Source organism: Portunus trituberculatus, chromosome 46, assembly GCF_017591435.1.
Source record: "Portunus trituberculatus isolate SZX2019 chromosome 46, ASM1759143v1, whole genome shotgun sequence".
NCBI classification, from domain to species: Eukaryota; Metazoa; Arthropoda; class Malacostraca; order Decapoda; family Portunidae; genus Portunus; species Portunus trituberculatus.
The window spans coordinates 1,448,035-1,463,127 of record NC_059300.1 but is presented as its reverse complement, the minus strand read 5'-3'; the positions used below and the strand labels follow the sequence as shown (position 1 = coordinate 1,463,127).

At 37.1% G+C, this 15,093-nt stretch overlaps 1 protein-coding gene across 2 annotated transcripts in view; it reads right to left on the bottom strand.

Moving 5' to 3' along the window:
* LOC123520220 overlaps window positions 1–15,093 on the bottom strand; it is an 83,915-nt gene that overhangs the window by 51,095 nt on the left and 17,727 nt on the right. For both annotated transcript variants that reach the window (XM_045282310.1, XM_045282311.1), the window contains exon 2: window positions 5,694–5,872. In XM_045282310.1, the coding sequence (XP_045138245.1) occupies window positions 5,694–5,872 (179 nt within the window). The remainder of the gene's footprint in view (window positions 1–5,693; window positions 5,873–15,093) is intronic.

The window sequence follows — 15,093 nt, the reverse complement described above, 5'->3', positions numbered from 1 at the left end:
GTCATTCCTCTCCTTCACTTCAGATACTAGCTCCTTCATCTTCATTTTCTCATCTTGTGACATATTTCTTCTTATGTAAATTGTTTTGGTTTCCTCAGAGTCCTTAAGTTTCCAAGCCCTCCTCAACAAGGCCTCCGCTGCCACCTGAGACTTTAATTTCAATTTTAATGGTCTATTCTTGCCTTCCTCAAAAGCTCCCAATCTCACACTTTCTTCTACCTCAGCATATAGGTCCTCTTCTTCCACAGAGATCTTGTTCAGTAAAGACTTAATCTTGTCATTTTCCTTATCCCTCCTGTCCTGCCAGTTCCTGTTAGTTTCCTCCCGCAATCCTATTATGATCACACATTTTTTCTTTTCAGCGAAATCTCTCACCACATACTCATTTTCCTTTAGTGCCTTTACCATTTCCCTCTGCGTAATCCCTTTATTTTCCTCTTCCTGCTTTTTTACTGTGTGTGTGTGTGTGTGTGTGTGTGTGTGTGTGTTGGAGCAATGTCAACATGGCACAAAAAGGAGAGATCTGCATCCATGAATCATAAACAAAAATGAATGGTTGTGAATCTGGTCACTAGTCACAAAGAAATGCTGGTAATAGTGTTAACTACACCCTAGATAGATCATTGGAAAGAAAACAGCATCATGAGAGAGGAAAGTTTCTCACTGTAATCCTCCTCAGTGCACAGCAGAGGAAAAGACACTGCACCACCTTAAGAAAGTTTAGATTACCTCAGAAGCAAATTAATATTTCACTGTTATTTATAACATGCAGTATGCCAGTAGAAGCAGTAATACATTATAACTTTGAGGAAGCATTTCTTTGATCTATTAGTAACGTAGCTCCACAAAAATATGAATTACATTTTATAGAAGTTAATATGTAAAATTTTGATATGTATGTGGAATTTTTGGAAAGCAATTAAGCCAGTTACAACAAGTAATTTCTTCACTCCTCCCCCTAAATTTTGCTTTTGTTTTCTGCACTTTCACACAAACCTTTCAGTATTTTCAATAAAGTTGTAGATAGTATATCATAGGCTTGCCTTCCTTGGGAAGAAAGAAGAAAGCAATAAGATGCTTTGAAATCTTATTCAAAAGAAGAGAATAATGATACAAATAAAAGAATCTTTGAGATAATGGAGGAGAAGCATACCAAATCTTGTAGTTTTCAATGCCTCAAAAACTCAATTCCTCCATCTATCAACTCAACACAACCTTCCAGACAACTATCCCCTCTTCTTCAATGACACTCAACTGTCTCCCTCTTCCACACTGAATATCCTCGGTCTGTCCTTTACTCATAATCTTAACTGGAAACTTAACATCTCATCTGTTGCTAAAACACCTTCTATGAGGTTAGGCATTCTGCAGCATTTCTGCCAGTTTTTCTTACCCTCCCACTGCTTACTCTGTATAAGGGCCTTATCCGCCCCTGTATGGAGTATTCTTCAGATGTTTGCGGGGGTTCCAGTCACACAGTTTTACTAGATAAGGTGGAATCAAAAGCTTTTCGTCTTATCAACTTCCCTCCTCTGACTAACTGTCTTCAGCCTCTTCCTCACCGCCAAAATGTTGCATCTCTTTCTATCTTTTATCGCTTTTTTCATGCTAACTGTTCTACTGATCTTGCTAACTGCATGCCTCCCCTGCTCCTGTGGCCTCGCTGCACAAAGCTTTCTTCTTCCTCTCATCCCTATTCTATCCAACTCTCTAACACAAGAGTTAACCAGTATTCTCAAACATTCATGCCTTTCACTGGTAAACTCTGGAACTCCCTCCCTGCACCTGTATTTCCAACTTCCTACGACTTGTCTTCTTTTAAGAGGGAGGTATCAAGTCATTTGCTCCCCAACTTTGACTGACGCTTTTTCATCTTTGTAGAGAGCCAGCACTCAAGTGGGCCTCTTTAATGTTTTCCTTTTTTTTGCTCTTGGCTGGCCCTCTTTCCTACATTAAAAAAAGAAGAAGAAAAAAAAATATGCAAACCCTAGCTTACTTGATAGTATTCCCTGAAGGGTTAGGGCTAGTTCAGATCTGTAGGGCTGACAATCAAAAGCATAATGCAAATAATTGCAGATCTAGATGCTATGTAATGACTGAACTTATGTCTTCTATAAAATTCAAAATAAAGCAAAGTCAATAATAGGCAGTCTTGAACAGCTATAGAGAATCAAATTCTGAGTTGAAAGAAAGTTCCCTTGTGGCTGCACCACTACTAATTAATTAACCAACAACAATCAATCCATAAGTTAACCAGGTGGTGATTCCAACATTCCAAATTCCTCTTTTATCTTCTTTTTGCATGTCTGTACAGCTTACCATGGGGCATGTCCTTGTGTTTTTCAAATGTCTTGAGTATTTACATTAGTATTTGAAATATATCAGATGGCTATATGGAATGTTTATACTATAGTAAATAATGTATAAAATTAGTGAGCAAACAGAACTATATACAGTCAACTCTCAATTAATGCAAGGGTTACATTCCTGGAGACATCATTCAAAATTGCGTTATTCAAACATAATCTTCACCCCACTCTCCCTTGCTCTTGTCTTCTACCTCATTTACATTCCTCTTTTCCTCTGGCTCCTCTTCTAAGATATTCTTTTTGAAAAAAATTATCTACTTTGGTTTGTCTGATTATTTTTTTCTTCTGATCTAACATGATTCATCACTTTTCATGTCACTGTTACACTTCTGTTTACATTAGGATACTTGGCCTCCAGTAAGTCCAGTCCTTCCCTTTTTGAAGTGAGTGCTTCCTGTAAATCTTTTTTTGTTGAAATTCTCTCCAACTCTGGAGTTTCTAATGCAGACCATGCTTTTGATGCTTCCAACTCTCTTACAATTTGTGTGGGTGCGTGTGACTTCATCAGGTTGAGTTAACCAGCATTAAATTGAATAAATCACATTATTTAATCATATCTCTTTAAATATCACGTCTTGTTAAATCAAAATTGTATTATTCAAACTTGCATTAATCGAGAGTTGACTGTAGCAGTAATAACATGTTAATTATCTCCCCTGTCATTTGAAGCATATAAGCTGAGAAATGCTGCATCTTCAAAATATCGAAAGTGTAAGAACAATTAGATAACTACTGAAAATAGCCAGAATAGCAAAGAAACTTACAAGAAATGAATGAAGCCATGGTGTTTGCCATCAGAATGCACCTTTGATCTTGATGGGCTCCTCCAATCACAATCTCATATCTGTATCTTATCCTATTATTCCAACACTTCCTTAGGATCTTACAAGACAGAAGTGCCTCTGGTATTTTGCCTCAGCTAGTTAGGAGGACCTGAGGAGATGTTATGCTGATCTTCCTTAGAAAGACTATTGCTTCTGTGTCAGATACTCATCTGTGTGCTGAACATAAAACAGAACAGACAGTGTTTGGCATGGAGGTGTACATTCCACACTTCCTTGACCTAAACCTTCCAAACCTTTGTTTAACAAAGCCTGTTCTTGTGCCTTTACATGATAGCTAGGTGGCCCACAAAAGGTACTTGAGCCTTCCATCACCTGAATCTCATGCACTTTATATTTCTAAGGCACTTTATATTTCAGTTCAAAATCATGTCAAGTTTGTTCTCCATCTAACCAAAACTCTCTCATTAAAAGAAAGTGTCAAAATCTTTCGAGATCCAATCCACTCAAGACTCCAGGCACCTAGTCAAAAACATCTCTTGCTTCTTCATCTTTCCCTCCTTTATCTCATCCTGATGGTACAACTTCCATCTCATCTATTTCTAAAGCTGAACTTTTCTCTCAAACCTTTGCTAAAAACTTAATCTTGGATGATTCAGTGCATGTTCTAACCTCTCCTCTGCCCTTTGACTACTTCATGCTACCTATTAATCCTTCACAATGATGTTTTCCATCCATGCCCTCACTTGCCTAAACCCTTGGAAGGCAAATGACCCTGATGTGGTTCCATCTATTATTCTCAGAAACAACAGAGAAAAATTGTTGCTATGGTTGTCACTTCTCTTCTCCTTAATCTATTAACAGTAGTGTTCTCAGGATTATGTCCTGTCGTTCACTCTCTTCCTATTATTCATCAATGATTTAAACAAAACTTCTTGTCTTATTCATCCCTATGCTGAAGATACCACCCTACACTTTTCTATGTCTTTTCATAGATGACCAACTCTTCAGGAAATAAATATATCATGCAGGGAAGCTATTGAATGTCCAGCTTTTGATGTCTCAAAAGTTTATGATTGGGGCAGAGCAAGCTTAGTACTTGTATCATTCAATGCTTCAGAAACACAATTCCTCCCATCTACCAATTCATTGACCTACCAGACAACTAGCCCCTCTTCTTCATTGACACTCACTTGTTCCCCTCTTCTATACTGAACATCTTCAGTCCTTTACCTATAATCTAAACTGGAAACTTCACATCTCATCTCTAGCTAAAACAGCTTCTGTGAATCTAGGTGTTCTGAGTCATCTCCACCAGTTTTTCTCACTCCCTCTGCACAGGACCTTATCCATCCATATATGGAGTATGTTTCATGTGTATGTGGGGTCTTCAATTCATACATCTCTTTTAGACTAGGTGAAGACGTTTCATCTTATCAACTCTCCTATAACTGACTGTCTCTTTCTCATCACCACAATGCTTCTTTTTTCATTCTCTCACCTCTATTCTGTTCATCTCTCTAAAGCAAGTTAACCAGTATTCTCAATCATTCATCACTTTCTCTGATAAACTCTGAACTCCCAGCATGCTTCTGTATTTCCACCTTCCTATGACTTGAGCTGTTTCAAGAGGGAGGTTTCAAGACATATATTCTTATGGTTTGGCTGATGCTTTTGACTATGTGTTAATCCAGTACCTCAATAAGCCTTTTTCTTATTGCAGTTTTGGTTACCCATGCCAGGTTCTTACTAAATTAAAAAGAAAAAAGAATCACTAGTTGAGATGTGGCTTTTGCTAAAAGTAAAGATGAGAATGCTGTTTCATCAAGCAGAAAGCAACCTTTACATACATATAATAATGTAAAGTAGTCAAGCCTGACCCATTAATTTCCTGTACAACACAAATTAGCACAGGCTTTCTTCAACTAGGCCATACTGTATCAACATGATCTAAACAAGTGTCAGTCCTTCAGATAACACTTTACACCTTTTGTTTCATTTTACATTACTTTTAATTGCTTATTTAAACTGATTTATGAATAAATATATGAAACAGAAAAAAATGAAATAAAATAAAATAATGAATCTGCCCCTATGCTCCCCCCACAAAAAAACAAAAACAACAACAGTGAGGTGGATCACAAAAAAAAAATTTCAAACTGTGGTAATGAGGGATGCTAACATTCATTAAGGCATTCATAAAATTAACTGATGTAAGATACATTACATTATCATAAAAAAATAAATTGAAGAATTCACAAATGTACACATGAAAATGCCTCTGTAGCAGATAATTGCCATTGGATGCCATTGGGTTAAATCTTATTGTGACAACATTCAGTACAAATGATATGGTTGGCTACCAATACAACAGGATATAAGAGAGACAAGCTCAATCTTCATAACAGTGGAATCTTTGCTCTCTTCATATTATATGTCCCTCTGTCTCTCAAAAACAGTTAGCAATCACTGTCTGCCCTTAGTGACTTACTTCTATACTGCATTGTCAAATATGCATCAAATACCAATATCTCATCCTGACCTGGACTTTTCCATGATGACTTTAGAGCTGTTGAGCCATGGCCTCTCCCAAAGTGCCACTTCACATACATGATCATCTTCACTATGATCTAGCACACAGTTCTGCAGGCTGGGAATCCCGATTGGGCACTTGGTTTCCCCAACTCGCAGTGTCAAGTAAAGGACTTGGCCAGACACAATCTGTCAAAACAAAAAACTTAGGTTGTAGGCAGCAGCAAACAGTATTAGAAATAACTGAATATTTTAAATTATTAATTAAATCTTTAAGCTGAAATAAAAGAGTTAATGAAGGAATTGGATGAAGGAAAGGCAATGGGACCGGATGAAGTCTCAGGCAGAATACTGAAAGAATGTAGGGAAGAACTAGCATCATAAAATGCTCAATAGAAAATGGAACAGTACAAGTAAAATGGAAAAGAGCTGAGGTGGTTCCCACATATAAGAGCAGAAGAAAGGAAGAACCTTTAAATTACAGACCAGTATCACTAACTAGTGTAATATACAAGATGTGTGAAAGAATAATAAAGAAACAATGGATCGAGTTTGAAGACAACAAATTATTATCAAATAGCCAATTTGGTTATAGAAAAAGACAGTCGTGTGTAACTAATTTACTGAGTTTCTACTCTAGAATAGTTGATAGAGTACAAGAGAGAGAGGGATGGGTTGACTGTATTTATTTGGATTTAAAAAAGGCGTTTGACAAAGTGCCACATGCAAGATTACTGTGGAAGTTAGAGGAGAAGGGTGGCTTAAAAGGAAGCACATTGAGATGGATGGAAAGTTATTTGAGGGGGAGAGAAATAAAGACAGTAGTTAAAGATATGAAGTCCAAGTGGAGAGCAGTGGAAAGCGGAGTGCCACATTAGCACCAATACTTTTCCTCATATATATAAATGACATGCCAGAAGGAGTGAACAGCTACATAAATCTGCTTGCGGATGATACGAAACTGTGCAGAGTTATAAAGCAAAAAGAGGATTGTGAAATATTGCAGGAAGACCTAAATAAGATCTGGGAATGGAGTAAAAAGTGGGAAATGGAATTCAATGTGGACAAAAGCCATGTCATAGAAATGGGAAAGAGTGAAAGACGACCCGTGGGAATCTATAAGATGGGAGATGGAGTAGAATTGGAGAAAGTAAAAAATGAAAAGGATTTGGGAGTGACGATGGAAGAAAACAATCAACCGGTAAGCCATATTGATAAAATTTTCAGAGAGACATATAATTTGCTAAGGAATATTGGAGTAGCATTTCATTACATGGACAAAGAAATGATGAAGAAATTGATAAGTACTATAAAGACCCAGATTGGAATATGCAGGAGTAGTGTGGACCCCTCATAAAAAGAAACACATAAGGAAGTTGGAGAGACTACAAAAAATGGCTACAAGAATGGTTCCAGAATTTAAAGGGATGACATATGAGGAGAGACTAAAGGCTATGGATCTACCAACCATGGAACAGAGAAGGGAGAGAGGGGATCTGATACATACAAGTTTATAAATTGATCAACGGAATGGACCCAGTGGATAATGAGAAACTGATCCTGAGAGAAGAATATGACAATCGAAGCACAAGATCGCATAGTAAAAAGCTGAGAAAGGGAAGATGTCTGAGAGATGTTAAAAAATATAGTTTCCCACAAAGATGTGTTGAGACGTGGAACAGTTTGAGTGAAGAAGTAGTGTCAGCAACGAGTGTGCATAGTTTTACAGAAAAATTGGATAAGTGTACATATGGAGACGGGGCCACATGATCATAAAGCCCAGGCCCTGTAAAACTACAACTAGGTAAATACAACTAGGTAAATACACACACAGATATATATATATATATATATATATATATATATATATATATATATATATATATATATATATATATATATATATATATATATATATATATATATATATATATATATATATATATATATATATATATATATATATATATATATATATATATATATATATATATATATATATATATATATATATATATATATATATAATAAACAGTGGTATCATGAGATATGAAAGCTTCTGTAAATGAAAACTTCATTTTACGAAATGATATGGAAAGATTTTTTCGCTTCATGTTATGAAAAATTACTCAGCATACGAAAGATATGAAACAAAACTCAAAATTCCAGTGCGCAGAAAATGTTCAAATTCGCGCCATAAGATCCTGCTCTCCTATTGGTCAGAATCTTTCCCATCATGCTCAGTACTGTGATCCTGCTCCTGTTTTGTAAAGTTAAGTGTTAATGTTTCCTGCCATTTTCTATATTTTCTGCCATTTGCCCTCCTCCTCTGGTGCCACTTTCGCTTTCGGAAATCGCCTCACTCGAAAGGTAGGGTTCCACATTTTTGTATCATTTGTATCATTTTCGTATTATTATTTTTCATTTACTGTTGCATTATGTTCTATTATCTACTTCATTTACAGGTATTAACGGTTAGGTTAAGTATAATGAATGATTCAAATGTATTTGGCTCTTATTTCATTCTGGTTTTACCCTTATTATAAAATTTAATGTGGTGTTTTCATAGGGCTTGGAATGAATTAGGCGATTTACATGTAAAACACGACTCATTATACAAAAAAATTATGATACGAAAGCCACTCTGGAACTAATTAATTTCGTATCTTGAGGTACCACTGTATATACAGTAATACTCCGCTTAACGAACAGGATAGGGGGTGTCAAAGCTGTTCGTAGAGCAAAAATTCATTAAGCGGACGTAATTTTTCCATAGGAAATAATGGAAATAGGGGGGGATGCGTTCTGGGTTGGTCCCCAACATAGCACATGGGTTAAAAGAAAAAAAATTATATATATGTTTGGCAGCATATTGGGCCACCGGTGTACCACTACTTTTATGATGTCATATGAGTCATTGGAAGTTAGAGGAGCTACGTACAAATTCTCTCACATTCTCGCATTTATGTTCACAAAACAACATTTCTATTAGCCTTTTACAAACCTTGCCCCCAAGAAAGGATTGTTTTGCAATGCATAAAGTGAAATCTTACATGGAATACCAAAAAATAAAGCAGAGATGAGATGAGCCACAGACGAAGGAGACTCTCTGCGACTCGGCCTCTTCTTCATCTTCTTGTGACCCTTTTAGCCTGCGTGTTGTCTTTCCCCATGATATTTATTTCCACTCCTCTATTGCCTGCTATAATGGATATCATATCTTAGTATTCATATACGCTCATGCCATGAGGATAACCTCAACTTCGTGGCACTGAATGATAGTGAATTACTAATGAAATAACGCAGAATTTCATTAGTAATTCACTATCATTCAGTGCCATGGAGTCAAGGTTATCCTCGTGGCATGAGCGTATATAAATACTAAGATATGATATCCATTATAGCAGGCAATAGAGGAGTGGAAACAAATATCATGGGGAAAGACAACATGCAGGCTAAAAGGGTCACAAGAAGAAGAAGCAGCAGCCGAGTCGCCGCGAGTCTCCTGCTTCGTCTGTGGCTCATCTCATCTCTGCTTTATTTTTTGGTATTCCATGTAAGATTTCACTTTATGCATTACAAAACAATCCTTACAAAACAATCCTTTCTTGGGGCTAGGTTTGTAAAAAGCTAATAGAAATGTTGCTTTGTGAACATAAATGATATAAGACAGTAACACCACCTCCAGAGGTGGTGTTCCCAGCAACCTCAGAGCAACCTGAAAGCAACCTTGTCACCGTCCCTCCAAGCGTTCATGGATGCTATTTCCCTGCAAGAGGTTGCTCTGACGTTGTTAAAGAATCTTGGATCCAGCTCCAGGAGCCAGCCAATTACAACGAAACTACCGCGTTCGGTCCCTCACCCAGCAAATTCAAACCCAGAAAATTTGCTAAAACAGATGTGGTTGTATGTTATGCGGATTTTTGGTCTAACTTTATATATATATATATATATATATATATATATATATATATATATATATATATATATATATATATATATATATATATATAAAACCTTCCTTTCAAACCACTTATGTGTTCCAATGACGATAATAATCTTTTGTAGGATACTACTTTATAAAATTCCTTCTTTAAATCCAAATATACAGTTTGCCTATTCATTAATTTCCTGGAGAATGTTAACTACTGTTACACAGAGATTCAATACTGGTATGTTTCTTGAAAAAAAAAAATTATCATTTGTGAATCTAAACTAACATTTAGTAGAAAAATCCTTTGAAAATTGCAGCCCCCTATCTTTCAATATGTTTCACAAATATTCAAAATAATACTTGCTGTTATCACTATAACAGGTCTATAACAGGTTCTACCGTATTGCCTCCTTTGTACACTGGCATCACATTACAAAAATGCTTAAGTCGATATACAAGGTGATGAACTGGGAAGAAGATTAATTTATAATCAGAAGAAACAATTACATTGTTTTCTATTAATAATGACATTGAAAGAATAAAGATAACAATAGTAAGGTTTAAGATATGAATGCCATGAAAACATATTTTGAAAAAAAATAATAAATAAATAAATAAATAAATAAATAAAAAAAATAATTTACGTAAACTGTAAATGCAGATATTCAATAACAATACTTTTCAGAATTCAGTTTTTTAAAGTAGTAAAAAAAAATCACAATTAACAAACAAAGGCAATTTTAATAAACAAGCTTGAAAAGTATAATGTTATTTTCTTTTCAATCTACATACCATAGCTAAATAAGATAATCCCACAAAATATATGCATACATGAATAATTTCTTATTATATCCTTTTCTGCTGCTCTAGGAAAGAAAGAAAAGAATATTAGACTAAGTAAACCTTATCAGAGAAGAAATTATTGTGTGCAAATTTTCCATAAACATACAAAACCATGACAACAATGGCACTCATACTAACCCACAATGGCTTTCCTGCAGTTATGAGCAAACTGTAAAGCGATTATTCCTAATCGTCAAACACGTATGATTAAAAAAATATTCTTCTTACATTTGTTTCTTCACACATCAACCATAAAGCCCAGACCCTGTAAAACTACAACTAGGTAAAATACACACACAACTAGGTAAAAATACATCACTTTCTGTGTTGTTATTTATGTACAGTAAGTCCTCTTTATACGGTACTTCATTATCTGGTAAATTCACAGTTACGGTGTTTGGTAATTACTATCCTCGATTCTATTTACGGTAAGAACCTTTCACAGATACGGTATCCGCTCGTGTTTTGTTTACACCGTACCGTAACGCCACCACGCCGCATAGCCACAACAATCAGTCTCTTCCCGCGTTTCCCACTGAACACAAGTGAAATCCTTACAGCGTGTTTTTTGTGGATATTATGAGTAAGTGCTGAAATCCCTACTGTCCCTTAGCCTCGGGAGGGACATCACCTGATAGAATACGTGGCAAATGAGTGGCAAATGAAAGGTAAATAAAAACATTTTATTTCTTTTGTGCAGTACTTTACATTTTTTTATATGACTATTTTCATGTATTTTCATATCTGTAGGGGTGACTTTCGACGTGCTGGAACACATCTATTATTACATGTTTTAATGAGTTTGGTATACGGTAATTTCAATTTGCGGTAAAGTTTTCAGGAACGCACATGTACCGTATAACGAGAATTTACTGTACAAAGTTTTCTTTCATGCTGAGATCCAGTATATACACTTCCTTTCCTTTAACTTTCTTTTAATGAGGACAAAAATTTCATAAAAAGATTATGTAACATGGAAAACATATACAGTTTAGATAAAATGTCATAAGATAAAAGTTCCCTCAAAATAGTTTTAATGTGGCATTTACAGTTTCTCTCATTGTTCTCTTACTAAGAAAAGGAAAACTGGCTGATGATACTGAATTTAACTTCTTCAGTACCATGACACGTTTTCATATTTATTTTCCTTATTATTTGGTGATTCTATACAGCTTCAGTAACTTATGTAGGGATTGAAATTGTGAAGACAGTGGCCATTAATCTTCTGACCTCCATAGACCCTTCCTAATGTTAATACAATAGTCTAATCGTAACTAAAACTCAAGGTAAAATTGTGTCCTAGTACTGAAGGGGTTATGGATATATGGATAAAAAGAGATATGAACCTGGAAGAAAGGGAGAAGGAGAAAATGCTAAGAAATAGAGCTAAAGAAAAAAACAAGAAAAGGATGGAGATCGAGAACAAGCACTTCTACTGGATGGTTCTAGATACGAGACTAAAGAAGTGGTATTTTCGGAGAAAGGAGGAGGTCATGGAAGAGGCAAGAAATTAAGAGTGACTTGTACTAATATAGATGGGTTGTTATCCAGTGTGTTGGAGGTTAGAGGTTATTTGAAAGAAAAAAGGCCAGATGTAATGTGCATAGTAGAAACAAAATTAAAAGAGGAGATCCATGTTAGCTTTAAAGAAGAGATATAATAGCTGGAGATGAGACAAGAAGAGAAAAGGGGGAGAAGGAGTGCTAATAATGGTTCGTGATTATATATGTGTTGAGAAAGTGCAACGTGGTGATGGCATGGTGGAAGTAATGGGAGTAACAATCAAAACAGAAGAATTGTAAAAGAGGAAAATCATAGTTATGTATGAGCCACCTAAGACAAATACATGGGAAACCAAGGAACATAAGGATATGCAAAGAGAGATGATTAAGTACTTAGATAAGATAATAAGAATAGATGGAAGAATGCTATTAGTAGCAGACATTAACTGTAAAAGAGTAAACTTGAGAGAGATAAAAGTAATGCTGGACAATAAAGTGAGGAGGTGTTACAGTTGACTGATACATACACTTTATTAGTGGGTGGAAGAATCAACACGGTACAGGGGGGAAGAACCATTGTTGCTTGACCTAGTATTCACAAAGAAGCCAGAGACCCCTCCCAGCATACAATACCTTAGTGTCCAATTATGAATGGAAGGACAATACAGGGGAAACATGAAATATTCCTACAGAAATGCAACAACGGAGTGAAGAAATATATACCTATCTATAGAGTAAAGAAAAGTATATACACCTGTACAATGCCAGATGCATAGAAGCTAAAAATGCAAAAGATAAAGCTTGGAAGAAACTCAAAAAGCAGAGAAATGAAAACAACAGACAACAGTATAAGGATGGGAGAAATGAATCTATTAGAGTAAGGAGAGAGGAAAAAAGAAACTTTGAGGAAGATGTGGGGGCAAAAAAGTGAAGATGAAGCCAAGCTTTTCTACAGATTTATAAATGGTAAGATGAAGAATAAGGAAACAATAGAAAAAATAATTAAAGAAGGGAAGACATACCAAATAGTAAAGAAAATGAGTGAAATAATGAATGAGAGCTTCAAAACTGTGTTCACTGAAGAAGAGGAAATTGCAGAAGCAAATAGGACATTGCATTGCCAAGGATTGCAGGAAATCATACTGCACAAAGAAGATATTTGAAGACTACTAGATAATTTGTATATCAGAAAAGCATTGGGACCGGATGGTGTATCAGGCAGAGCACTAAAAGAATGTAAAGAGCAGCTGTTAGATCCAATTTGGGAAATGGTTACATTACAAGAAGAGTGAGTATCACTAGAATGGAAGAGAGCCAACATAATCCCAATATTTAAAGAAGGAAAATCAACTGAGCCATTAAATTACAGACCAACAAATGTTGAGGGGAAGATATGTGAAATTGTTATCAAAGAAAAATGGTTAAGTATCTGGAAGAACACGTTATATCGAACAGACAATGTAATTTTTAATGCTAAAATTAATTTCTTCACTTACCTGTTTTTCATACAAAAAACTAGCAGTTCCACTGTCTCACTTACTTTCGTCCGCCGAGATTACAAATATTTCCGCCTGGCGCTACGCCTGCCAGCGCGGTGCCCGGCGCTGCCGATGGGATCGGCTGCGCTGCCCCTCAGTTAATTTTCATAAGCATTGAAACAGACTGGGGGAGGAAGGGAGGGCACCTGTTTTTTGTATGAAAAACAGGTAAGTGAAGAAATTAATTTTAGCATTAAAAATTACATTTCTATCACAGACACCTGTTTTTCATACAAAAAACTAGCAGACTCCAACATTTAAGGAGGTGGGAGTCAACAGGATGAGGCAGATGTAAAGGGTGAAATAACTGTCCATTGTGGAGACACTAACCCATGGTAGAGGTTGACGTGGAGAAGAGGGTGCTGGAGAATGCAACCAGGTGCATGGGAGCACTTCTTGACCCATGTGCCACAAAAATTAGAGCCCTAGGTGACCAGTGGTGAGTGTCCTAGGAGCATGCATATGCCTATGACTGGAGGAGGGAGCTGAGGAGAGAGCCCCATCCCGGCTACTGACCCTCTACCCCCTGGCTGAAGGTGACAGGACTGTACAAACAAGCCGCCAAGAAGAGCAACCTTGAGCGGACTTCCAAGGTCTGTGCATGGCCAGGCGAAGGAATTAGTCAACCACATGTCCAGCAGCGACCAATGGACCCAAGATGAAGATATTCCCCTCCTGTCTTACTATTTCCCGGAGATAACGGTCAGCGAAGACCGAAGGCGTCCTCCAGCAGGCCACTCTCAAGATAGTGGGAACAGAGCAGTTCTTCCACATGAGCATAGAGGTAGCAATGCCACGGATGTCGTGGGCACGGACCTTAAGCTCACAGCAGGAAGTCAGGGAAAGAAGTGTGGGCCGATTTGATGGTATCCCGTAGGAAGAAGGAAATTGCTGCTTTGGACATAGGTCTGGAAGGACACTTAATAGCAAGAAAGAGGTTGCGGGGTCTTGTAGGCGAAGCCATCCTGTGCAGGTAGTGACGAAGTGCGCGAACGGGACATAGGAGTCTCTCCACATCCTCAGAACCCATGACGGTGGCAAGGCTCTTAATATGAAACTCCCGAGGAGTACTGTGGGCGTCCGTATCCATCTTGGCAATAAATTCAGGAAGATAAGAGACCAGCAGATCCTGTCCCTGCCAGCTCGTCTTGTGAGAGAGTGCTTGGATCTCTTCTATCCTCTGTGCTGTAGTAAGAGCAAGCAGAAAAAGATACTTTCTAGTCAGGTCTCTGGTAGACGAGAGCCGCAGAGGTTTAAAGGGAGCCTTGGTTAGGAAGCGAAGAACGACATCCAAGTTCCAGGAAGGCCAAAGATTCCTGCTAGGCCTCTGTGGCTGGGAAGAGCAGGCTCTGATAATAAGCCTCAGCACCTGGTCGTTGTTGAGGTCCACCCCCTCTGATTGCCAGGACGCTGTTAAGCATGGCCTTGTAGCCCTTGATAGCAGAGGTGGAAAGATGACAATCCTAACGCAAATAAACAAGAAAATCTGCAACTTTCTGGACCGTGGGGTTAGAAACAGTATGCCCGTTGTCCTTGCACCATTTCCTGTACCTCTTCCACTTGTGCTGATAGTTTAAAGAAGTAGAGGACCTC